Genomic DNA, 23,903 nt, shown 5'->3' with positions numbered 1-23,903 from the left:
CATGCTACCTAAATTCTCTACAAGAGCATAAACAGACTTTGCAATAAGCTAGTTGGGTTTGTAAACTTCTATTACTCTTTACAAAAAAATTCCAGTCAAAGAGCACTGGGGAAGAGGAACCCCTTCAAATAGTGCCCCAGAGGAGATTTTTGGTGCATCTGAGGAAGTGCCACGTCACGCTTATTTTCTTACTCACACTTGCACATGTGGTCTCCTGTTGAAGTGTTGGGGGAAAATCCCCACCTTTTGTGCTCTCCATCCTGGCTCTGAAAATGTAGATTTCCTTCCGTCTCACTTCCAAATAACGTCATTGTAAAGTCTAGTATAAGAAACATCAGAATAACTTCTGTTGAAGATAAATAATTTTTCTGGTTTAGCCTGAAAGAAGAGAAACTCTCAAATGTTATTGTCACAAGGGGAATAGACAGATCAACCCAAATATTTTCGGAGTTTGAACAAGTGAACTGATGCTTTTTCTTGCCATTTTGAGTCCTGTGGGTTTGAACGCCATGGGCTTTGTGGCATAGCATGATGGAAATGCTGACACTGTATTGTTCGTGGGGGTTTGGTGCGCCTGGAATACAAGACACATGTATTGTGATTTCCACATCTTTTGGGTTGTTTCAATTTCTCCTTTCCCTCATTTCTTTTCAGAGCAGGTTGTGTCCAACTCTGTTTTCAGAGCAGAATGAACTTTGTTGACCCCGATAAACCAGATTTTACAAATTTGGAAGCATCGGGAGATGCTAAAGGGATAGAAGTGTGGAATGATTATACTGTTCTCCATGACTTTGCTTTTATTTTCTGTGGCTTGCCTGCCATAGAGGTTGCTGGCAGCTTTCTGGTTTAAAGAAGTCTTGAGGCTCCTCTAAGGTGTAAGGGCTAAGCCAACCAACCCAGTGGGTCCAGAGGAGTAAAAAGAGAGATCTTTTGGCCCTTTGTGTCCCAGGTATGCTGAGCAAAGTGGACACAGCTGAACCTCTGGCCAGCAGCCTCTGAATTAGTGCAGGCAGGCTGAGGATTTGGAGCAGTGCGTTCCCATTCAGCCATTCTCATAGCATCAAATGTGTAAAATGAGTGCCGTGGGAGAGCTGGATGAGGCAGCCCTGACTTAAACAATCCCTCTGGCAGCAGCGGGACTGCACGGATGCGTAAAGGCTGCAGAATGAGAGATGTCTGGTTATGGTTGCTGTTGGTGCAGAGCCGCTAATGGAGCTTTCTGGTGCTCTGTTGTCACTGTATTGTGCATTGTAGTGAGCCATAGCTTACCCAGCTGGGCCATCCTCAGCGTTTGGAGATGCATGGTGTTCTTCTGAAACTGCAGCTTTGAGATAAGATTATTTCACTGGACTAGTACTCATTTTATTGAATGTATTTTTTTTCTCATGTACATCTGTCAAAGTATGAAACCATTTGAAATCACATCGATAGTAGAGAAAGCTGCAGATTTTATCTTTTTTCATATAATAAAACTATCTGTATTTGTTAACGTGCACTTGAATGACATACTTTCTTTAATGACAAGCTTGACTTTTATTAACACTTAGCATTCACATACACCCATAATATAATCAGCTAAGGTGTAGGAACTGCTTTAAAACTCGATGCCTCTGTGTTGGCCAGTTAGTGCCGCTCACTTACACGTGTTTGGGAGCAGCAATCTTCCTGTGCAGCGTGGGAGGATCCGCTCCCTCTCTGAGCCTCAGAAACAGTGATTGCTGCCCATGGTCGTATGCAGAAAAGTACTTCATTTCCAAAGAAAAAGAGAAAACCTATATATGTTGTCTACAGGTTAATACCTTTTTTGTTACTTAATCTTTAAGTAAAATAAGCAAAGAGGAGGGATAGCTGAAGAGGGGTTTCAGTGCATTCTCAAACATAATTTTTCACGACTTAGCAAAATCCATGAGGAATTGCAGCATCCTCAAATGGTGGACTGATACCAGGAATGACCAAAAGAAACTATCTTTCTTTTGTTTTGTCTTTTTTTTTTTTATATATTTAAAAAGACTTCGAGGGCTACTGCTTGCTGCTTGGTGGAAGTGTGGTCATAGCAGCATGATTGATCAGACTGTATGTCAGAGGAAAATTTTAAAATGTTTTAGAGCTGGCAAACTGATCTGTGGTCTCTCTTTCCTTGCTGCAATAGTCATGTCAGAGAAAGTTTCCTTTGTGGGATAGGTTGAATGTTTCAGGTTAATCTCAACACATCCTGGTTCCCAGGTGTTCCCTCCCCTTCCATAAAAGCCTGTTTCCATATCGGAGCACGTTCTTCTCCGTTTTCCCCAACATTTCTTCCCCCTGCACAGCTGCAGTTTTCCCTTGGTGAAATGTCCTCTCCCAGGGAGACCTGCGTGCCTGCAGTGCATCGAAGCCAGCGCTGAAATACTGCCTCGCCACAATGCTTCTCTTCCCTGATCTGTAACCCTCATTGTCTGAGTGCCTTTGAGTGCTGCTGAATTCTGTACTCTTGTGTTTAGACACAGATCAGATATCTCTTTATGTATTAGGTTGGTTTACTAAAGGCACAAAGTTGTTAGCCTGGAGAGGTACCAGTGCTCTGGGTCCACGGACTGGGAATGCTTTGGGTGGCCCGTGGATGGGAGTGCAGGAAGGATTTGTGGAATTGCTGGATAATGTACGACTAGCCTAACGAAACTGGGCTCTGCTGTGACATATGCAGCAACGGTAGTTAAAATAGTACAATTTTAAGAAAGGAAAGTTTCAGACAAAAATAAGCTTCTGTATCTTCTTTGTCAGGTACATATTCTCTCAATTACCAAATACTAGATTTTTTTTTTCTTCATGTAGTTATTGGGTACTTGTTATTACTTTATTGTTTCTTGCATTTATCTTGTCATAGCAAATAAAAGCATTGTGTATGGAAAATTTAGATGCCAGTTAATCCCTTACTGCTATTCAAAGAATTGCAGTAAAAACCTCAGTGTTAGAAATTCTAAAGAGCATTTGAATAATTTCAGTAATTAGAAAGCATAAGGTATGGGGCTGTCTGTCATCTCATCATGCTGCTGCAACTGAGTCATGCAGTGAAGAAAATTAAACAGAATAGATTTGGTGGTTTTAGTTCTTCAAGAAGCTTCTTGTTTTACTCTCCTATAACCAGTGCTTAGCTGAATTAAGGAGAATTACTATGAACAGGGTTTAAAATGTTGTAAAAGAATAAACCATAAATTCTTGGGAAGACATTCTTCATTTACCTTGTCCTCAGTTGGGTGATATGTATTCAGCACATACAGATAATTTGTTAACAAGGCCTTTTTAACACTTTGGACAGATGCACATACTGTTTTCAATCTTCATGGTTAATTATTCGATTTTGTATTTGATGATAGAACACCCTGACTCCTAATCACTGCTCATTGTTGGAAGTCCATTATATTCTAACTGTTTGAGTGCTCCCGTTGACCTTGAACTGACATTATAAGCTGTTTCTAATCTTTTCACTCTATATTTCTAATGCTCCTTTTCTTTCTCCCCTCTTTGTCTGGTGCCCGTTTAGCATCACAATGGGGCTGCCCCTGAGCCCGGCCGCCGACTCTGCCCGCTCGGCGCGGCATGCTCTCTCCCTCATCGCCACCGCCAGACCACCCGCCTTCATCACCACCATCGCCAAGGAGGTGAGCAGGGCCAGTCAGCTCGGCTGCAGCAGCTTTTCGTCCGACCTTTGAGGCTCCAGGCTTACGAACAGAGATAGAATCAAATGTCCCTCCCTTCCTCCCCAAAAAAGGAAACAGCAAGTGTAATATTTGTATGCCTGCAGATATCCAAATTACCCATAACTTATGATAGGAGCGATATTTAACTGAGTCCGATGAGTTGTGTCTGTCTTAATTTGTTGATTCCTGGTTATATAAACTCCCAATAGCAATGTGTAAAATCCTGCTTTCTTTAAGCAATGCACACGTGACCCCATTAAGTATGAATTAAAACGGAGTGGGGAGTTAACCATGGGCTTTGGAGGGTGAGGAGGAAGGGACGCTGTTGTGAGGTCAGTGTAGGCTGGGCACGGTCTGTCTCGGAGTCGTTTGAGTGAACCCAGATACAGCCTGGCGCTTTGGCTGAGCTAAAGCAATAGGATGGACCGTGTTCAGTGGCTGGCCAAAAAAAGCCCGTTATAAAGCAGCAGTCTAATGCCTAAAGACAGACGTTCAAGTATGTGAAAAACATGTAATCAAGACCCAGGCATTTGCTTATCTTGACCTTTGGTTTTATGAGATTAAGAATTACTTAAAACAGGTAAGCCCTTGTTTAAAAACTACATCAAGGATAACCATTAGTGGCTCTACTGATTATGAGTAACTGGGCAGGGGAAATAATCCATAGGTCTCAAAGTGAAGCAAAACATTCTGCCTAGTACAGGCTTTCTTAATGTAACACATGCATATAACTGTAAGCACAGATGGAGAACATTCAGAGCGTCTGAGTTTCCACGTGTAACCTTGCTCTTTGGTAGGTACACAGACACACTGCCCTCGCAGCGAACACGCAGTCTCAGCAGAATATTCACACCACCACTCTTGCTCGGGCCAAAGGAGAGATCCTGAGAGTCATTGAGATACTTATTGAGAAGATGCCTACCGACGTTGTGGACCTTCTTGTGGAGGTAAGGCTGTTCTGCCCTGTCTGCTTGTGGGTTTGATGCGACAGTGAATAATGTGTTGGCCTGGAGTCAAATAATAGAATTTCTTTCTGTGTGGACCATAAACCTTTTTGTGTGTGAAGAGGATTTGTTTTATACCAACCAGCTCATTTTTTGAACTTTAAAAGCTTAAAATGCATTTAAATTGCATTAAATTGCATTGTTGGAGGAAAAACCCATGCAAGAGAATTTGCTGGAGGTATGGTGTGCTCGTCACACTGGTACTTGGGCGCACTGGGGGATCACGTAGATGTTTTATCTGTTGCATTCAGTGATGCTGATGAATATCGTTGAAGAATGGTACAGATGATGTAACAGATTTGTAACTTTGATACTGATTCCCAGAGTCCTTTTTTGCACCAGAGCTACGTAAAGAGCTCCAATAGCTTATGTTTACCAGTAGTTTGTTGTTTTGTAACTGTTTACAGGTACTCTGAATGGTTGCCAGTACCATTGCTGTTGTAAACTCTATCATATGCAAGACAGTTCTTGTTTGTTTTATCCCAATTGTATTTTAAAGTTAGATATCAAAAGATGCAGTCAGGCACAGAAATTCTCTATTTTTGCCTGTTAGAACTTTTATTATGAAACATAAAATACAGTACGTTAAATGATTTTAACTTTTGCTTCCAAGGTTATGGACATCATCATGTATTGCCTTGAAGGATCTTTAGTTAAGAAAAAGGGTCTTCAGGAATGCTTTCCAGCCATCTGCAGGTGAGCTCTTCCTCCAAGAATACTGTGAAGTAAATCCTAGGGTCACCAGCAGGATATATTTCTTACTTAAGAGTGAAACAATCTTTTACATGATGCTTGCCCCTTAAAACAGCAAATGTGAAGAGTGTTTTTAGCTCACCCGTAAGCCTTTGTAGGCTTTTAGTTCTCTGCCACATCTGACAGAGATGTGGATCAGAAAAGAAAAGCATTAACAACTCCTTGAAGTTTGGATGTTTTAAAAGCCCAAAAAGAGGAAAGTATTGTGTAATCTCTTGAAAAACTCTGTCCTGCTACCCCTCCATGTATCCTAGCTACTCCATTGGAACAGCGACACAAGCTGAGCAGATTCCTCCAAAGGATTTATTAATATCTTTGTTGTTACAAAAATGAGAACAATGTACTTGAGTAACAAGTTAGATTCCAATATGCACAACTCGCCTGAGTGAATTAGTTGCCACCATCAAAGCAACTGGGGGAAAAAAGAAAATGGTGACAGCAGAAAATAAGGATGTGGTTTGGGGGTGTGGTGGTGGTGGTGTTCCCAGATACCCCGTGCAGGGAGCTTGCATCGTGGTGGCTTGCATAAATACAGCCAGCTGCTGTCCATTAGTACTTTCAGACCAGGCCATGAGCAGCCGGGATAAGGTACGTGTCAGAGTGAGATTTCCCCATGTGCTGAGGACCCAGGGCTTGTCAAAGCAGGAGCTCTTTACTTGTGTTTCTCTTTGCTTGCATTTCAAGATCTGTTGTCAGCAGCACAGTCCTTCAGCAAAGCATGCTCTCACACCAGGAGTTTAGCCAAATAGCAAGTAAACTTTTCATTTATAGGAAATCTAAGCCTGACTCCGTTGTGCTCACCAAAACATCCTCCAATGTAGAGTTTTGAGAATAAATGTTATTTCCTTTATGGCAATAGCTAACTGCTGTAATCTGCATAGTAGCTGGCAGTAGGGCATAGTTATTGAGGGAGATCATCTCCTGACCAGGCACTTCCACGTCCTTCTGAGCTGTTCACACAGCTGTGTAGCAGTGCCATCCCATAGGAAAGATCAGTGAAATGTGGATAAGAAATAGAAAGTATCAAATGCCTTCCTGGAGTAGAGCCTTGCTTTCTCTGCCCTGTGACTGTCTCCCAGGCGTCCACCGAGCGAGCAGGCTGTCCTCAAAATTGTTGTTGTAGGCAGTGAGTAGCACCTTCGCCTTCATGGTAGGAGGCTGCCCTCTCCCCTGGTTTTGGAAACATTTCTGGGATGCTCGCACTGGACACAGGAGATTCAATTGAAATTAAACCTCGCAAAGTGTATAGAGCGCTGCTGGTCACTTAGAGCTGCCCTGCACTCTGCAGCATGTGGAAACGGCTTTGGCAGCATTTAAAGCTCTCCATCTGTGGCAACAGGCAGCTCGGTAAAATAACAAGCATGAATTTGCACAAAATCAAAGGGCAAGAGAAGCGCAGTGGCTGTCTTGTGCTCGCATTGTCAGTGACTTGGCAGTTCGGAGGGCGCCGAAAGGCACAAGTGGTGGTTCAGCTGCCGGCTCCCACTGCCCTTCAGCGGGAGTGCGGCATCGTCAGTTGTCTTTGTCTTGGGCTAAGACTTTGCTCTTAAAATGGTACTTTTACATAGTAAGATGCGATTTATAAAATGGGATCATTTACAGTATCTTTAGGCTATGATAAATATCCCAGTTATACTATTAAACTGGTACAACCAATAAATTATAATAATCATCTGTCGACCATTACATTTTAATTTAATAAGCTATTAAAATGTTGAATAGTTTCAAGAAAAGAAAAATTATCCTGTCGACAGGTAGGATACTGAGAGAGGTAATCTTCCTTCTTCCTGATACTTTAAAAGGCTTACCTTAAAATATAAATGCAAGGATAAGTGGGAATTAGTGCAAAAATCTCCCTATTCCTGTTGTATTTTTATAGTGACAGGTTATCTTAAAATTTTGTTAAATTACTAGTAATATTTCCTATTCTACATAGTTATAGCCATTGTAAAAATGATACAGCACCCCACCAATGTGATCATACAGCCCAATGGAAATTTTCATCAGATTTTAGCAAATGGTTGAATCTCTGGAGAGATTCCAAGTGGAAGCACTTTGACATAATCCTATTGTTAATTCTTTTAATATCGCAGTGCTCTTTCTGCTGCACTGCATTATGTGCACCCCTGTTGTGGCAAAATCATTCAGGTGTCCCAGTGCTTGGTGTGCAAGCTCTTCTGCCTCAGAGGACATTATAGAAGTACCTTACTCATGGCTATAATGGCAAATGTTTGTTGGTGCCTCTGCGGTCTCTTGGAAGCGATGTTCCTCTTTCAGCAGAACATTAAACCCAGGGCCGGGAGCAGCAGTGTGCTGGGTTAAAGTACCTGATTATCATCCCTCTCGGGTTTTCAGGTTTTTTTACTGTTGTACAAATGTAGCAGTCATGCCATTAATTGCTGTGAGCATGACTCAATCCTGGTCGGTGGTGATGAGGTAAATCCATCACTGTGGGTATTTTTGGATATCATGTCTTACAGCATATGATTATGGTGTCTGTTTGTTTTTCCCATAAATGTTATTCTTTATAGAGGATCGTAATACCTTTTGGCATGCTCTATGCAAACCCATTTCTTATCAGAATAAAATAACTATTGAAGTACAATGCAATGAATATGAAATATTTCTGAATTTCTTTAAAATTATGAAGGATGGTATTGAAGGCTGCAAAATTCTGTTTGACTTGAGCATTTTCCAGATTCAGCAGTTGTATTATAGCTGAGTGGTCCCTGATGGAGTCTGCTTGGTCAGGTCATGTATTTAGTACAGGCCACTGAGTTAAAGCAGTCTGTGTAATGGTAAGGTCTGACACGGGAAGATAGATTAAATTTAAAATAACAAGTGTTTGATATGGCTATATTCAGGTTTTAAAACAGTTGATGGGCCTTCACTGAACCCCAGTGTTGCTGCCAGGCCCAGCAGCCCCATTTCCAACGGGCAAGTGTGCTTGCTAGTATTTGATGGAAGAAGAAAGATCATTTTCCTAATCAGTCATTAACCCAGCTTGCTTACGCTGAGTTCCCACCCTGCAGCGTGGCATCCAGGTGGTTAGCCCACTGCACGATGCCAGCTTTAGCTCAGCTTGCAGGCTTTGCAGCGTGTTATCCCCGCATCGTCTGGCTGGTGACTTGTATTGCAGAGGACCTGGTGGTACGCATGGAAGAGACTGGTGAGGAGATCACAGGGGGAGACTGGACCATCTTTACCTTTATGTACCCAGTTTTCATTTGGAAAAGATAGGAGGGAAGGCTGTGTGCAGGTCACAGCTCATCCTTTAACGTGGAGGAGTAGCTGGTACCAGCAACAGCAGCACAATCCTGTCGGTTCCAGCAGAGTTCCTCCAAAAGCTGGAAGAAGTGCTCTGCTGACCGACGGAAGCTTCTCTGCTGAGCAGTAATGGGGCAGCACTCCGAGCAGGGTCTCTGTTAAGATGCCAACTATGGATATAGATGCACCAGCTTGCAAAAACGAATTTGTAGCATAGTCTAAATACATGCTGGCACATCATTCTCTATTGAACTCTACCACACAGACGTTCAGAAAGGGGTGCAGAGGATTAAAATATTTAAATCTATGTGTGGTTGTAACAATGCTAAGCTAACTAAAAGATAAAGAATGACGCTAAAGAGCTGATGACTGAATGTCAGTTTAAGGAGTAATTTTTTTTTTTAGAAAATTAAACGCAAAAACATCTATTTCTTTGAAGCTTTTTTCCCCAGACCCTCTGTTGTTATGTAGTCTGATGGATTCTTCTTTTCAAAGAAAAATACTGATTCAGCACTCTGTCTAAATGGGCATTTAAATGCAGTAAGGAGAGAAATGCTGTTTGCTTACATATAATAGTATGTGATATTCTCTTTCTGAATCTATTGGAGGAGACAAGTGGACTATGCCCATTCAGTAATGTAATAGAATTAATGGCAATATGAAACATTTTATATAGAAACTTTTTGTTGTCCATTTTACTTGTAATGATCAAGCAGTGTGTGTGGGGTTTTTTTATAAGTTTATATATATAAATCATGAGTTTGCTGGTTATATGAAATAGCCTTAAAAATAGCCCCCTCCCTCTTCACCTGGGGCACAACTTTAATTGTGCAGGTGTCTGCAGTTTGACATGAAATGGTGAAAAATGCAAATGCTCTCTTATTACAGTCCCATGCCTTATTCACCATGTATGGCGGGCTTTAGACCCTGTGGGTACCTGCTTGCCCACAGCATTATCTCTCTTCTCTTCTTTTTTCTCATGACTGGCTCCTGCCTCTCTTGCTCCCGAGCTATTTACCAACAGCTTTTGATTTTTTTCTAAGCACTCCTTTTTGTCGTCTTAATAATAAATGAGAAACTATTATTATTATTCAATAATAAATAAATAAGTTGTGTGGCTGCCACTGACCAAAGGAATATGGAAAGCAGATTGATGAGGCAGATGCTGGCTGCAAAAGAAAGTAACAGAGGTGGTACGTGGCCTGGAAATATTTCCATATCCCAAGAAAAGGGAGTGTTAAAAAGCTGCCCGTCATCCTACTTGTATGCTTTGGGAAGGGAGGGTTCTGTGCTGGCCACAGCACGTGGCAGTATGGGATAGCACGTCTGATGGCTTGGTAGGCTTTCATGAAGGTCTTTGCAATATTGGTTGGCTGTGCCAGGTAGAGTAAGAGTTAGATAAGGAAATAATTGGTGTAGCCTAAGTAGGTTTTGTCTTTGTCTTGTCCTCTCGAATGGGAATTACCAGCAGAGCTGTCAGGTCTTTCACGGTCGGCGCCTTCCCTTTGGTCTTGCGTGAAGTCATCTGCGTCCCTCTGCTGCAGCACCTTCTTCTGTGCAGGTGCAGCTGGTGAGCCTGGTCCGAGGCACCCGGGTGTGGGTCCTGGGGGGCCGCGGACGGGGGGGGCAGTGCCTCGGGAGGAGCCTCCCTGTGTCTGCCCCACTTTGCTACGAGGATGTGCACCGGCCCCACACGTGGGGTGGCACCCCTTCCACCAGAAGGGGACAGGGGGCTTGCATGGGGTTGTGGATGGGGAAGGGCAAGGGGAAGTACTGAAGGGCAAGTGAAAATATTTCATGGAAGGTACCCTGAGAGTCCAAGAGTGAAACTGAAAGCGGCGAGCCGGGGAGGGATGATGGACATGGCAGACGTCCTTGGGGATCGATGGACAGGGACGCAAAAGTGCGTCTGAGCTGCTTAGTCTTGCCCTTTCTCCTGCACAACAACTAGCAATTTTCTTTCTTTTTTTTTTTTCTTTTTTTTCTGTAACACCACGTTTCATGCTGTTTTTCTTCCTGACTGCTATCCTGCACTGCAGAAACAAGTGTATCATACCTGTACGAGAGCAGTTGCTATGGCACTCTGGGAATCCTGAAGAACAAGGAGATAGATCATTGTAAGATTTGTTGTTTGAAGCCATAAATATGGTCAGCAACATATTTTTATAGACTGATTCCAGAAATCTCTGGCACAGATTGTTATAGTAAAATCTAACCATAAAATTAAAAGTTAATTGGAAATGCAGTCAGCAGTTTTCACAGGTCTGCTCTCCCTTTTAGAAGAAAGGCACAATGATAGTCCCAAATACTTCAATTTGAAATAAGGATTTTGAGTCTCTTGTGTTTCAAGGTGTAGAAATTCCTTGAATTTTGCAATTGTTTGAATTCAAATTGATGCCTGAATGTTAAGGACTATTGCATGCTTCTCAGTTCCTTTTCACCTGAAGGATGTTATTAGAGTGTTTGATAAATTTTCCTTCCCCCCCCCCCCCCCCCAATGCCAAACAACAATTTATGAGTTTGAATATTTTTCCCTATGCTTTCTCTCATTCTTTCTCATTTGATTTTCAAGGAAAAATGCTTTGAAGTCGTTCAGGGTGTTAAGATTGTCTTGTTTAACCATTTGACATCCAGCATTATTGCAGTGTTCCACTGTAAATAAGATATGCACATGGACACTCAGGGACCTGGCGACTATCGCACAGATTATTCCCAGACTCAATGGAAGTGTTCAACACTGTATAATAAAAATAAATAAATCTGATACGATTCTGCGGTAATGTATCAAACATCAGTTGGGTTTGTTTGCTGAATGCCAAATATGAAAACTGGCAGCTGATGGATTTTTAAATCAAATCTCTGTTCTAGCACTAATGTTAATTACCCAATGGCATTGCAAATTAATTTTAACATCATGCAGGCAGGTCAGATCTCACCTGTTACTTGTTATAATGTTCAATGCAGGTTCTACATGGTCAGCTATTACGAGCGGAGTCACAGAATAGCAGTGGGAGCTCGCCATGGTTCAGTGGCCCTCTACGACATCCGGACTGGGAAATGTCAGGTAAATAAATCATTGTGACTTCCTCCCCATAAAGTGTGGAAGTTATTGAAAGGGGAGAGCAGCGAGCTCTGCATCAGCTGACATGCTGAGCTGCTGGAACATTATGGATAATGCTGAGGGGATCAATAGTTTAATGAAGGACTCAAAGTATATAGAGCCCTACTGTCTTCATTCACTGGAACTGAATGGGTCCCACAGATGGGTTAATAATGAAAGCCTAAAGTTAGGGGATACCCCTGCTCTGAAATAAATGAAAAATCTGATTTTTAAAAGTTAGGGTTTATAGCAGTATACTTACCTACTATCAAAGTCACAGAGAAAATCCACTGAGGGTTTTTTTTTTCCCTAAAATGCCTCTCTACAAAATGCCATGATGCTTATGTTTGAGGTATTTATACTTTTCTGATGTTAAATAAGATACGTATTTTTTTACCAGTTACCAGTGGCCTAGAAGAGGATATACTTAAGAATAATGTTGAAATGAGTGCTTGGAATTAAAAATGTTTAAATGACAAAGTATTTGCCTTATCTTTTCAGAAACGTTCATTGGTAATGTTCTTTACTATTCCTTGTACTATGTGATCAGCTATTATTTCTCATTGAATTTCAATAGTCTTTATGTAAAGCTTGGATAAAACATCTGTATTTTGAATCTGCCTTATTCTTTTTTTCTGTGCGTGTAAATATAATTTTTTTTGTTGTTTCTAAAAGCTGTTATCTTTAGTCCTTACAAAATATGCATTAAGGGGAAAGTGGCGTAGATTTCTTCCTGCTAGATCTGTAGTGTCACTCAGTACTTTTCTGGCAGAACCACATGCTTAGGTATACATGGCTGGTTCATTGTCTATTCAGAAATTCTGGGGTTTATTTTCCAAATCTAGTAGCTGACAACATTGTATGTTCCGGTATTTTTTGTTTAGACAGCCGTCCTATGGAAGCTAAGATGGCCAGATTTATTTTATAAATAGCTATATAATGCAAGCAAATAGGAAATGTGGACTGCTCTATCTTGTTCTAGCTTAAGTCATTTGGATCATGATTTATTAATTAAACTATAAAATGGGTCCACAAGAACTGCTGTATATTGATATATCCGATGTCACTGCGCGTTTTTGCTGTCCTGCAGTCCTAGCCAAGATGACCACCAGGCTGCAGAGCTGTGCGTATCCCTCTTTCCAAATATGTTCCCTTGATTGTCTGTGCGAGGAACCTGTGCATGTTGCATGACTTCTTTCCCCCCTATTCGGCAGCCGGCGTGATGAAGCAGCTGAACATCTCCGGCTGGCCATTAGGAGATACTGACCACAATCCCTTTCAGCGTGCATCATCACACTGAAAATGGAGAGTGCAAAGTCCAAATAAGTCTGGGAAGTCTTGGCATCTGAAACTAACAGCTAATTCCTGATGCTGTTGGAGAGGGAGAGGTGAAGAGCACAGCTGTACACTTCCTTGCATCTGTTTTCAGAGCACAAGGAGAGTGGTGACAAACCCCGTCCTTCCATTTAGGAGCAGCATTTAACCGGTGCTGTCATCCTTGCACTTTTAAGTTTGTCTAATTCCTACTGCAGCTACTGAGCTGGCTCCGAGGTGAGCAGAGGAGTTTGTTAGTGTACAGGGTAATTCTGGCATGTCTGGCTTCACCATGTGAGTTCTGGGTGGGTCTGTAACACATCTTACACAACCCGGTGATCCGCAGCAGTTCTGCAGATGCCCAGAGGTGCTGGTAGGCAGGACAGCAAAGTGTGCTTACAGCTGGATGTATGTCTAGGGCTAAATCTTCCATGAAAATCATCCCTCTGGCTTGATTTGCCCTTGGTTTGGCAAGCATGCTAAAATACCTTATTTTTCTCTTCTTTACTTTTTTCTTCGGCTCTTTTAAAATGGATTCTGTGTAATGCCCACCAGCTGTTTGAAGGGGATGGTGCATAGCTCACATGTGCGCGCTCTCCTCCCTGTCAGCTGGCAGTCTGTTCTCTTGGGCTTCTGGAACTGACTCCAGACTTCTACCTGTAAATTGTCTGAATGATTTGCTTGGTTAATTTGTTGCGTTGGTGAATATTCACAACACTTGTTTTCTTACTTTCTTAATAAGCTTCCACAGAGATCGTGGGAAGCGGAGATGGGGATGACTGAAGGGACTTTCAGGATAATTAGTGCAGGGTCCTTTGCAGATTTTGTTATTATTCATGAGATAGAAAAATTTGGTGAGTGCCAGATTTATGATTATTAGGGGGCAACGCCATCTATTGGATACAGGTTTCTTATTCTAAATCTGATCTCTTAAGTTATTTCTGAAGTTGCAGATTTTAGGCTGCTCAGAAGACGTGAAATAACTTCAGGTTTGTGTAGATGAATAAGTTTTGAAATTGGAAAAAAAAAGGTCAATTTTTTAATTTACTTTTTTACAAAAATTAAAGCCTTTCAAAATGTTTATAAAAATATTTTAACTGCCTTGGTATGTTTAAATCGAGCATGAATTAGGACACTTACCTGGGGAGTACCCGTGAGGATCAGGGCCCTGCTGTAACACAGAGCGAGAACTGGGTGAGCAGTTGCCCGTGCTGGGACGGTGCGCTGGAGCCCTTGGCCAGCCTCCCTCCCTCCTGCTGTCCCGTTGGGACCTTCTCACTTTCTGTACTAATTGCTGCTTCATTTCTACCGTGAAAAATGTTTGTCTAACGCAGGCCGTTGCCTAGCTTCAGCTCATTCTGTTTCTTTCTGTTTATAATGTTTCTTGAACAATGGTACCAGAAACACAGTACCAAAAAATTGCTTAGTCATTCACTATTTAAAAAAAAGATGATTCTTTGAATCTTTTCCTGAAGCCATAAACATAATTTTGCATTTAGTAAATATGTTAGTGTTTTGAAAGTAAAAGTTTGAAATACATATGGAAGTTTTATTAGTTACCCCATGACAACTCACACGTAAGCTGTTTTTAATCAGGCATCAGAATTACTTATTGGATAAGAAGAGGGGGAGCTGCTTTCCCCTTCCGCCCGCCCCCCATTTATACTCATCATTAAGGATATACGTTAATTGAGATTAACGCTGAGCTAAGCAGAAGGGGAGAGCAATAAGCTGTGGGTATTGCTCCTTGGGACATGAAGGCTTGTTCTGCTGCAGCAGGCATCACGACTTCTAACAGCTGAGCAAGCTCCATCTGAAAAAGCCTAGGGTTTCTCGACACCCAGTGGAAGGTTGTTCCAGAATATTGGTAGGTTAAAATATCAAGGGTTAGAAATCTTTTTTTCTTTTTATTCCCACACCGATATAGTTATGGTTACCTAAGTCTTTGTACCAGCACTGACCTTTAGCTTAAGTAAGTGGTTCCTCTCCTTGGCTTTTACCCTTCAGCCTTATTTACAGGCAGCCTTACTGCTCACTTTCAGCCTTTGTTTTGAAAGGTGAAAAGAACATAGGACTGTAAAAACTCCTTCCCTGTAGTGTACTCTCCATTTTTCTTAATCCTCCTTAGGCAAAATACTCATTTATGTCCTGGGCTGCACACAGACTGACTTCAGTGTTTATTCCAGTCTTACTGCTGAGCTTCCTCAAATCTTCTTTCCCTTCTCACCTTTTATGAAAGCACACGAAAGCAGAACTTTGAAAGGCTTTTTATCTGAATATTATTTTGCCAGATGAAACTGCATGTCAAAGCTCACGTTTTTGACGTGTCCCTGTTGTGCCCATGTGTGTTCCTGTAATGCAGAACCTCCTCCTCTCCCTTTAGATTTGTTACTTACTCCTGATGCATTTTTTGGTGGTTTGTTACCCAGTTACTGCGAAGGCCGTCCCTTAGCGTAGGGTGTAGGTCTCAGGTCATCGAACCCCCACAGCTCAGGAGCTCGCGTGGGGAAATACATCTTTGAGTTTTTCTTTTCTTTCACACCAAAACCGGTCTAAACCACCGTCGCCTTCTGTGGTCCCAGGGAACAGCGGCTATGAAGAGCATTAGGGAATAAAGATCTCCATCAAGTAAAGCATTGCAGCTTAAACTCAAACCTTGGCTTGCACCAAAAGGTGTTGTAGACAGCCAGCATCCTTCTCCTCAGCCAAGGGCGTGCCGGTGCTGTCCTGGCCCTGCTGAAGCCGGGGGTTGGTGTGCTATAGCCGATGGTACCGTTGGGATGTCACCCGTCTCCCAAGCAGGGGGGCTGCACGGTTCCCGCTCCATGTCAGTGCGCAGTCCCCCAGCTCAGTCCCGGTGTCTGTCTGGATCTGCTACCTCTGCCCATCACCTCTGAGCTTCACAAACGCCTTTGGAGAGCAGCGCTGGGGGACCTGCTGGTAGCACTTAGGAAGCAATGAATTCACAGTACATCATGTGTGCATAAACCAGAGTTAGATATATTAGCACTAAAAAAATGTTGTTCTTCACTCGCCTTTTTGAGAAACGGTAGGGTTCTCCAAGCTCACCCCAAGTTCCCCATGCTTACCTTTCCCGAAAAATGGTCAGTGTAGTTTTATGCGCTTGATGTGCAGTAGAGGACCATGCTCCGACAGCCGTCTGATGGTTGTGAGGCTGTTCAGGAGGGAACATGTGCCCATACCAACATGCTCCTATTCGTTTGGGTCACATGCCAAAGTAGGCAATCCCTCCTGGAGATGGAGAAGGGCTTTCTGCTTCCTTTTTCCTTGAACTGAACATCTTTTTCTTCCTACTTGGTCTGCGCAGCATCTCTGCTCTGGTGCTTCAAACTGGAAACCTGCTTACAGGGGCAACATTTTTCATTTCTGAGATCAAGAAAGCAAGCTCAGGTGAGCTGTGATAGCTTGTGGGAGCCTTGTTTGCAATGGGGTGTTTGAGCCGTGACTGCTAGAGCTGCTGGGGATCCCTCTGTGCAGGTTTGGGCAGGCGGGGAGCAGCTGTGCGAGTGGACTGCTCGGGGCTGCGGGCAGCGGCCTCGGGGCAGGCAGGCTCCTCATCCCCAAGGCAAGCCAGCGGTTGCTGTAAGACCTGTCCGCTGGCTCAGTGGAGAAGTGAGGTGAGTTCCTCGCGCCGAGATCTTTGCTCCCCAGCCCCGCAGGCGGATGCTGCGTGGGCGGGCGAAGCAGGTGGGTATTGGGGCATCACTGGCACCGACAGGGTGCCGCCCCGGTGCACCGAAGCCACATTGCTCTGGAGATGCCTGAAGAAAATATCAGAAACCCCCATAAAAGAAAGAGATTTCTTTGCTTGCAGTTGCTTTTGATTTTGTGATGTTTGTGTTGAATAATTCATGAAACTATAATCTGGTAACTTAGCACTGTGCATACTAACACAGTTACGGTGATGAAAATAAAGCTTAAAATGTTAGTTTTTCATATCACACAGCTATGCTAAAAAAAAAAAAAATCCCTTTTAAGTTCAGTTTGATGGCAGGATCTGAGTAGTGTGGGGTTTTGTGTTACTGAAATTATGTCGCTGATTTAACACAGTTTATAGTTGGTAGAAAAATTTGTAGTAATTATCATCAGTAGAACAAACCGCTGGCCTAAACATGCGCTCTAAATGTGGTTACTTTATTTTTACACTATAGGTGAAATAGGGTGCTAATGACAGGAATTTTATGATCTGCTTGAAGAAAAAAGAGAGGCATTTTAACTGAAATAATAGGAAACAAAAAAATTTTGTATGGGTTTTTTCCTTCCAGCACGTTTGTTTTGTTTTCAAGAAAGGTGGTTGTACGTACTGATTCAGAAATTACATCTAATGATTAACAGAATGATGGATGTCAAGAATCACCTTTTTCAGCAAATAATAAATCAACATTTATGTATGATAGGTTTTTTCCAGCAAAATTTACTATATTAGTATCACTTATTTAACAAGGTGTCAATTACTAATATTACCAGTAAGATGTTGCCTCAAAGCCAACGTTATCTGCATTTCAGTATTTTGCTTTTGGTTTGCGTTATTGCTGTTGTGCAGATATGCATATTAACATGTGAATTCTACCTAATAATTTAAAAGATAGGCCATTAATTATAATATTTAAAAATTTCAAAATGTTCTACATTTAATTATACTTTCAAGGAAATATTCATTTCGGGGGGTTGGGATTTTAGTTTATTTTTAAAACATTAAATCAGAGTGAAAATTGCAGCCCCTTTGTATTATATCATGAGTATTCCAAATCTGCATCTTTTTTTTTCATCTAATTTTTTCCATAATTTAATATAGAGATTAGGTTCCCTCCCCCCCCATTAAATTATTTATTAAATGTTTTCCAAGTGTTACTTGGTATTCCCAGTGCCCAGCGTTAGACACAAGCGAAGTTGGAATTCGTTTGGTTTTTCGGGTGCTTTCCTGCAGTAGCAGCGGTGTATTGTGGGGAGCGGAGCCGGGCAGTGTCCTTCCCATGGCGGTATTGATTTGCCCTTCAGCTGTTTGCAGCGCAGAGAGAACCCAGGGCCTTGTTGTTGATTATCTACACAATGTCTCGGTGAACAGTATTGACCCATTGCCGCTTACTGCCTATGGCTCTTGATTTTTCACACTGTCTCCATGACACTCATAATAAAACATACTATCTTATTGCTACGCGCCTCTGGAAGACAACCGATCTACCCGTAGAGCAACTGCTGCCTTTCTGGAGAGCGTTTCATTATAATGGGGGGCAAGGCATTGGACCCTTTTTAGGGTTGTCTTTGTACCCCGTTTCGGGGGGGACCCGGACCCGGCGCTCGAGCTGCGTCCTGCACGGCGGCAGAGGACTTGAAGAAAGGGGGCTCGTTCGGTTGTGCTTTGTTACTGCAAATCTCAGGGAAAGGTTATGTGAGGCTCTATCAGCACGGCTTTTGAAATGTTTGAATAATCAAAAGAATTCATGAGATTTTAAGGAAAGAAAAAAAAAAAACCTGTTATGAAAAGTGAGACGATATAAAATGCCAAGATCAGTCTTAAAATTTTAAATGCTTTGATAATAAGTTCCAAAATAATTATGACAAATAGCAATATCAAACAGTTTAGCTGCTTTGTTTTAGTTAATAAGTTACCAGCTTTTTTCAAATTCTTTACATTATAATTTACTATTAAATAGCCGTATCTTAGAGGAGATTATGGGGAGGACTCCTTCACAATAGTTTTGTCTTTTACACTAACATTATTTTACACTGTACTTTAGATTATTACTATGAACTGCCGCTATGGGGGGGTTTCTTTGTTTCTTCCATAAATAGAACTGCTCCACAACAGGCAATTTTCTAGTATTAAACTGCACTAGGAACTCTGTTCTGAAGTTTAAATTAGAATTATTTAAAGTACTAGCTAAACTTTGGTATATTTTCATACAATATTTGCTGTTGAATCCATTTAGCATTTTCCATTGCTGGAGAAATAGTGGTTTTGTGACCAGAATATTTTTAAACCCTTCAAAAACACAGTATGCTGAGGCAGACGATGGGAGGTAAAGGTTCTGTAGGAGGATTTCCCAGTCCAACGGTGTGCGGAGCAGCCCTCCGGGAGATGCTGAGCCCCCTCCACACCTAGGGAGGACCCAAGTTCCCTGTAAGAGCAGATTTTTTTGTTTTTTTAATAGTGCCTGGTGCCACATCCATCAGAGTGACATCGGCGGTCTCCAGAGCGGCATTTAGCAGTTCAGTGTGTATTCATCACAGGTGATGTCTCTCTCAGGAAAGCAAAATTGTAAATGGAGGGAGCTGATGACTGGCGGCTCTGGAGCAGAGGGAAGGAGAGAAGTGAGAAGGGATCTCTGCAATCATCAGATCTGACCGCCTGCATGGGGCAGGGTGCTTAAATCCAGCATCACGGGGCAATGGGTGTCTTCAGAAGATCACCTTATCTTGATCTTAAATTTTCTAGTAACGGAAAATCTGCCAGCATCGTTATAGTCTGTTTCAGTAGTTAATGATTTTCATTATTAAAGCTATATTTTGTTTCTAGTTTGACTTTGCTTTAGCTTCAACTTCTGACCAGTAGGTCCTATGTTACATTTAACTGTTAATTTGCGTAAGAAATTGTTAATTTATTTTCTGCAAGTGAGTGCTCTAGACATGGTCAAAGTCCCACCATCGTACTTGATAAACTGAAGAGATGAGGCTCCTCCAGGCTGGAGGAATGCTGGCAAGCCCAGCCAGCCCAGGATGCTCTCAAGGATTGTGCTCTTCAGAGTTTTCCTCCCCAAACCCTCTTGGTGCTCTCCTCAAGCTCTGTCAGCAGCAGCTTTTTCATGGCTTTTAGGTTGAGACAGGCCCTTTTGGGACCCCAGGAGAAATGCACCAATTCAGCAGTTTTTCTGTTTACAGCTGCATTCCAAACCACATCGATTAACCCATATTTAATCCATCTAACAGCCAACCTGTTCATTATGTATCATTTTCATTTCTCCCAGGAATGTGTAAGACTGCACCAAACACCTCTCAGAAGTCTTGCCACATGAGGGTTTTGACTTTTATCATCAAAACCATACATTTCAGTAAGCTTGCTTGATACAACCTCTTTTCTATAAAACCACATTCTTGACAATGTTTATATTATATTTATATAAATGTTTCATTAGCATCAAGTTCATATGAAACATACCTTTCTTTGGGGGGTTTTGCATCAGGTAGGTAGGCTTTTAATTATTCAGGTCTTTCTCTTTGCTCTTTAAGGTACAACTTTGGTGTAACTAATACGATGAGCTCTCTTCCTTCCCCTGGAACACCCTCATTTTTCTAACGATTGGTGGGAGTCCATGTTAACGAGCTGTGAGCTCTTTGGCTGCTTCATTCAAAGCTCCTACGTTTGGCTACATTTATCAATGCACGTTTTACTCAAGAATTTTTTGTTTGGAAAAGCAAAGGATTCTGTTGCAATTTATTCTTTTGTCTGAAGAGAAAATTCAGCAGCTTTAAGCCAGATTCTGGATATACCTGGTAGTGGGTATAAATAAACCTTTAATCTTGTATATCAGTTCTGGTTTTGCCAGGAAATAGACATTAATTATCATTTTAGTCCTCCAGTGTCTTCATGTGCCTCTTGGAGGTTGAGACTGAGACCTTGAAATGGGCTAAACAATGTAACAGGAATTTGGTGTAGGAAAGGGACCACAGATTTGGTGTTGCGATGATAACTTGCTGAATTGAAATGCAAATGTATTCTGAACTGATTGTTGGTTTTACATCAGTTTTCATGGCCTGATAAGCCTGAGAAGTTAATGCCCAAGAGGTAATTTTTTTTTTTTCCTACTGGGTCCAAGTGACTGGTTGTGAGCTGAGCTGCAATTCTGTGCAGGCAGATAGGGTAGTTGCCTCTATTGCAACTGAGGCGGACAAAAACTTCACACCACCGAGGAGCTCAAGAGCCTCCAGGAGCAGAAGACGGGCTGTTGGCGTAGCTGGGACCTGCAGAGACTCCACCGGCGTGCAAGCTCGTGGAGGGCCTTCTCCTGCCCCACCTCATGGTGTAGCTTACCTTCGGCAGGAGTGTCCTGCACGCAGCCGGGTCTCTGCACGGCCAGCTATTCTGGTTGAGTTTCCCTGGGGAGCAGTTGGGACTCACTCATGAGTAAGGCAGTGTGAGGGCTGGCTTGTCCCATTGGGTGTGTTGTGGCGGCCTGGAGGTTTATGACCAATTTTTCAGTGATAATGCTGAAAGGTATCGCCACATCCCACAGAATTTGTTGAAGTTTTATGAAGGCTTTCCAGCTGTCTAATCAAAATACCAGACAGTTTTTGCATTACTTGCTCAGTCTGACCAGCAGTGAACTTCCACAGTTGTCTTGAATGCTGAGAAGGCTGGTCAAGGTGGTGGGGTTTGTTTGGTTTGGTTGTGTGTTTTGGATTGTGGGGGTTTTTTTTTAAGGTAGTGAATATAAACATAGCTGTAACTTTGTGCTTACATGTGCTTTGTCTGGTGCCCTTTCTGTTTCCATGCTCTACCTAAACACTGTTCCGGCCCAGAAAATTAGAGATGTACATTCTCTGGGGGTGCTGGTCGACAGCCGGCTGAACATGAGCCAGCAGTGTGCCCAGGCGGCCAAGAAGGCCAACGGCATCCTGGCCTGTATCAGAAATAGTGTGGCCAGCAGGAGTAGGGGAGTGATCGTGCCCCTGTACTCGGCACTGGTGAGGCCGCACCTCGAATACTGTGTTCAGTTTTGGGCCCCTCACTACAAGAAGGACGTCGAGGTGCTGGAGCGTGTCCAGAGAAGGGCAACGAGGCTGATGAGGGGTCTGGAGAACAAGTCTTCTGAGGAGCGGCTGAGGGAACTGGGGTTGTTTAGCCTGGAGAAGAGGAGGCTGAGGGGAGACCTCATCGCTCTCTACAACCCCCTGAAAGGAGGTTGTAGCGAGGTGGGGGTCGGTCTCTTCTCCCAAGTAACAAGCGATAGGACGAGAGGAAATGGCCTCAAGTTGCGCCAGGGGAGGTTTAGATTGGACATGAGGAAAAATGTCTTTACTGAAAGAGTGGTGAAACATTGGAACAGGCTGCCCAGGGAAGTGGTGGAGTCCCCACCCCTGGAGGTATTTAAAAGACGTGTAGATGAGGCGCTTAGGGACATGGTTTAGTGGGCATGGTGGTGTTGGGTAGATGGTTGGACTCTATGATCTTAGAGGTCTTTTCCAACCTCTATGATTCTATGATTCCTTGAAATTCCCATTCTGCTTGTTCATGTGACTTTTGACAAATTTCCTCAAATTTCTATTTCTAGAGAAACTGATGGATAGTTAAAAGGGAAAACGTACGGCTGAATCACCTCTCCATTCTTCACAGGGAGGTTATATTCAGGTTGCAGATTACTCATGCTATGCTCAAAAATGAAAACCCAGTACAAAATGTTTACAACCTTATTCTGTGCCTTAATTCTATTTTGAAAAGAAATTGTCATAAGAAAAGGGCTGAATAAGAATAACAACTTTAACAGAAAGGCTGCTATGCGATTAGCCTAATGCATGTATGTTTTTATACTTTTTTTTCTTTATCTGTGTGATCTCATCCTGCTTTTATTCTGGATAACAGAAAGCTGCCTGTTTAATTTAAATAGGCAAATACTTGCTGGCAATTTTTCCTCTTGTTCCTGTTCGTTGTTATGCACAGGTTGTCCTTTTTAGGCTGACCTTTTACTGGTACAACTTTAGGACTGAGCATGGTTCTCCCTTCTTGGAAGACAAGGGCGTGTGTGTATAAAAATCCCCGAAACAGGTTTACGGCGGTTCTGTGTCCGCTGACTTGCTCAGCACCAAGGGGATGTTTGATGGCATGAAGGTGCTATGCACTTCAACCGAGCGATTCCAGCGGGGTTTTGAGCAGTCAAAGCTTTTAAGTGTATGCAGAGCTGCCTTTAACTGAGTCATAGTTATCAGGTATTGCAAAGGTTAAGCTTTATCAGCTGCACAAAAAAAGGTTGAGGTTTCATCAAAAACTTCCATCTTCACAACCTGTCGGCCACAATTTGATGATGATTATTGATTATTTCACAGCCTTTCACTCACTCTGGCACTGCGGCCAGCCTTGATATACAGATAGGGCTGCAGTCCAGCTAAAATAAGACTCCATCTTGATAATGGACTGAGATGAGATACTGTTATTTGATAAAGATAATTGATGTTTCATAGTGAATTGGAAAACAGTTCTGAGTGCAGCAGATCTGTGGCTGCTCCATCTGCAAATGTGGCCTTTGTTTACAAAACATAGCAGAAGACATGCCGTTAAACCTCTGCCACAGTGCTCTGCGCTGAACACACCATTTCAGCATGGCTGGCAATTTTTAACCAAAAATAAAACATACTGAGAAGCACGATTGTAATTTTGCAGTCACGCTGAAGTTTCTTGAACGTGTGCGTAGCTTAGCGTGCTTCTGCTGAGACACCCTGGAGACCTTGTTTCTTCTGCTTGGGATGCACTTGACAAATTATTTCAGGTGAGCTGGTATCCTAAAATCCTTCTCTTTTTTTTTTTTTTTTTTTTTTTAGTATTTATACATGGCATTTGAATTAGGCAAAATTTTACTTGAAAAAGTTGGAATTTGTCAAGGGAAAATAAGGCCTAGTGTATGTCTAGATTTCTTCATTCTCCTGAAGTTTTAGCTCATTAATTTTAAAATATACTGCATGCTTGTGGTCTCCCATCTATGGCTTTGTTGACTACACATGTGCAGCCCCCAGTTTTGAATTGATTAAGGTATCACTCGTTGCAAGTTCTGTTCACCC

The 23,903-nt window shown here is 42.4% G+C and overlaps 1 protein-coding gene across 5 annotated transcripts in view; it reads left to right on the top strand.

Annotated features, from left to right (window-relative positions):
- Positions 1-23,903, top strand: part of LOC143172360 (WD repeat-containing protein 7-like) — a 151,127-nt gene that overhangs the window by 105,490 nt on the left and 21,734 nt on the right. For all 5 annotated transcript variants that reach the window (XM_076361702.1, XM_076361705.1, XM_076361701.1 and 2 more), the window contains 4 exons: positions 3,521-3,638; positions 4,475-4,624; positions 5,295-5,377; positions 11,666-11,765. In XM_076361702.1, coding sequence (XP_076217817.1) covers positions 3,521-3,638; positions 4,475-4,624; positions 5,295-5,377; positions 11,666-11,765 — 451 coding nt within the window. The remainder of the gene's footprint in view (positions 1-3,520; positions 3,639-4,474; positions 4,625-5,294; positions 5,378-11,665; positions 11,766-23,903) is intronic.

Source organism: Aptenodytes patagonicus, chromosome Z (assembly GCF_965638725.1).
Source record: "Aptenodytes patagonicus chromosome Z, bAptPat1.pri.cur, whole genome shotgun sequence".
NCBI lineage: Eukaryota > Metazoa > Chordata > Aves > Sphenisciformes > Spheniscidae > Aptenodytes > Aptenodytes patagonicus.
This window is presented reverse-complemented; position numbering and strand designations above follow the sequence as displayed.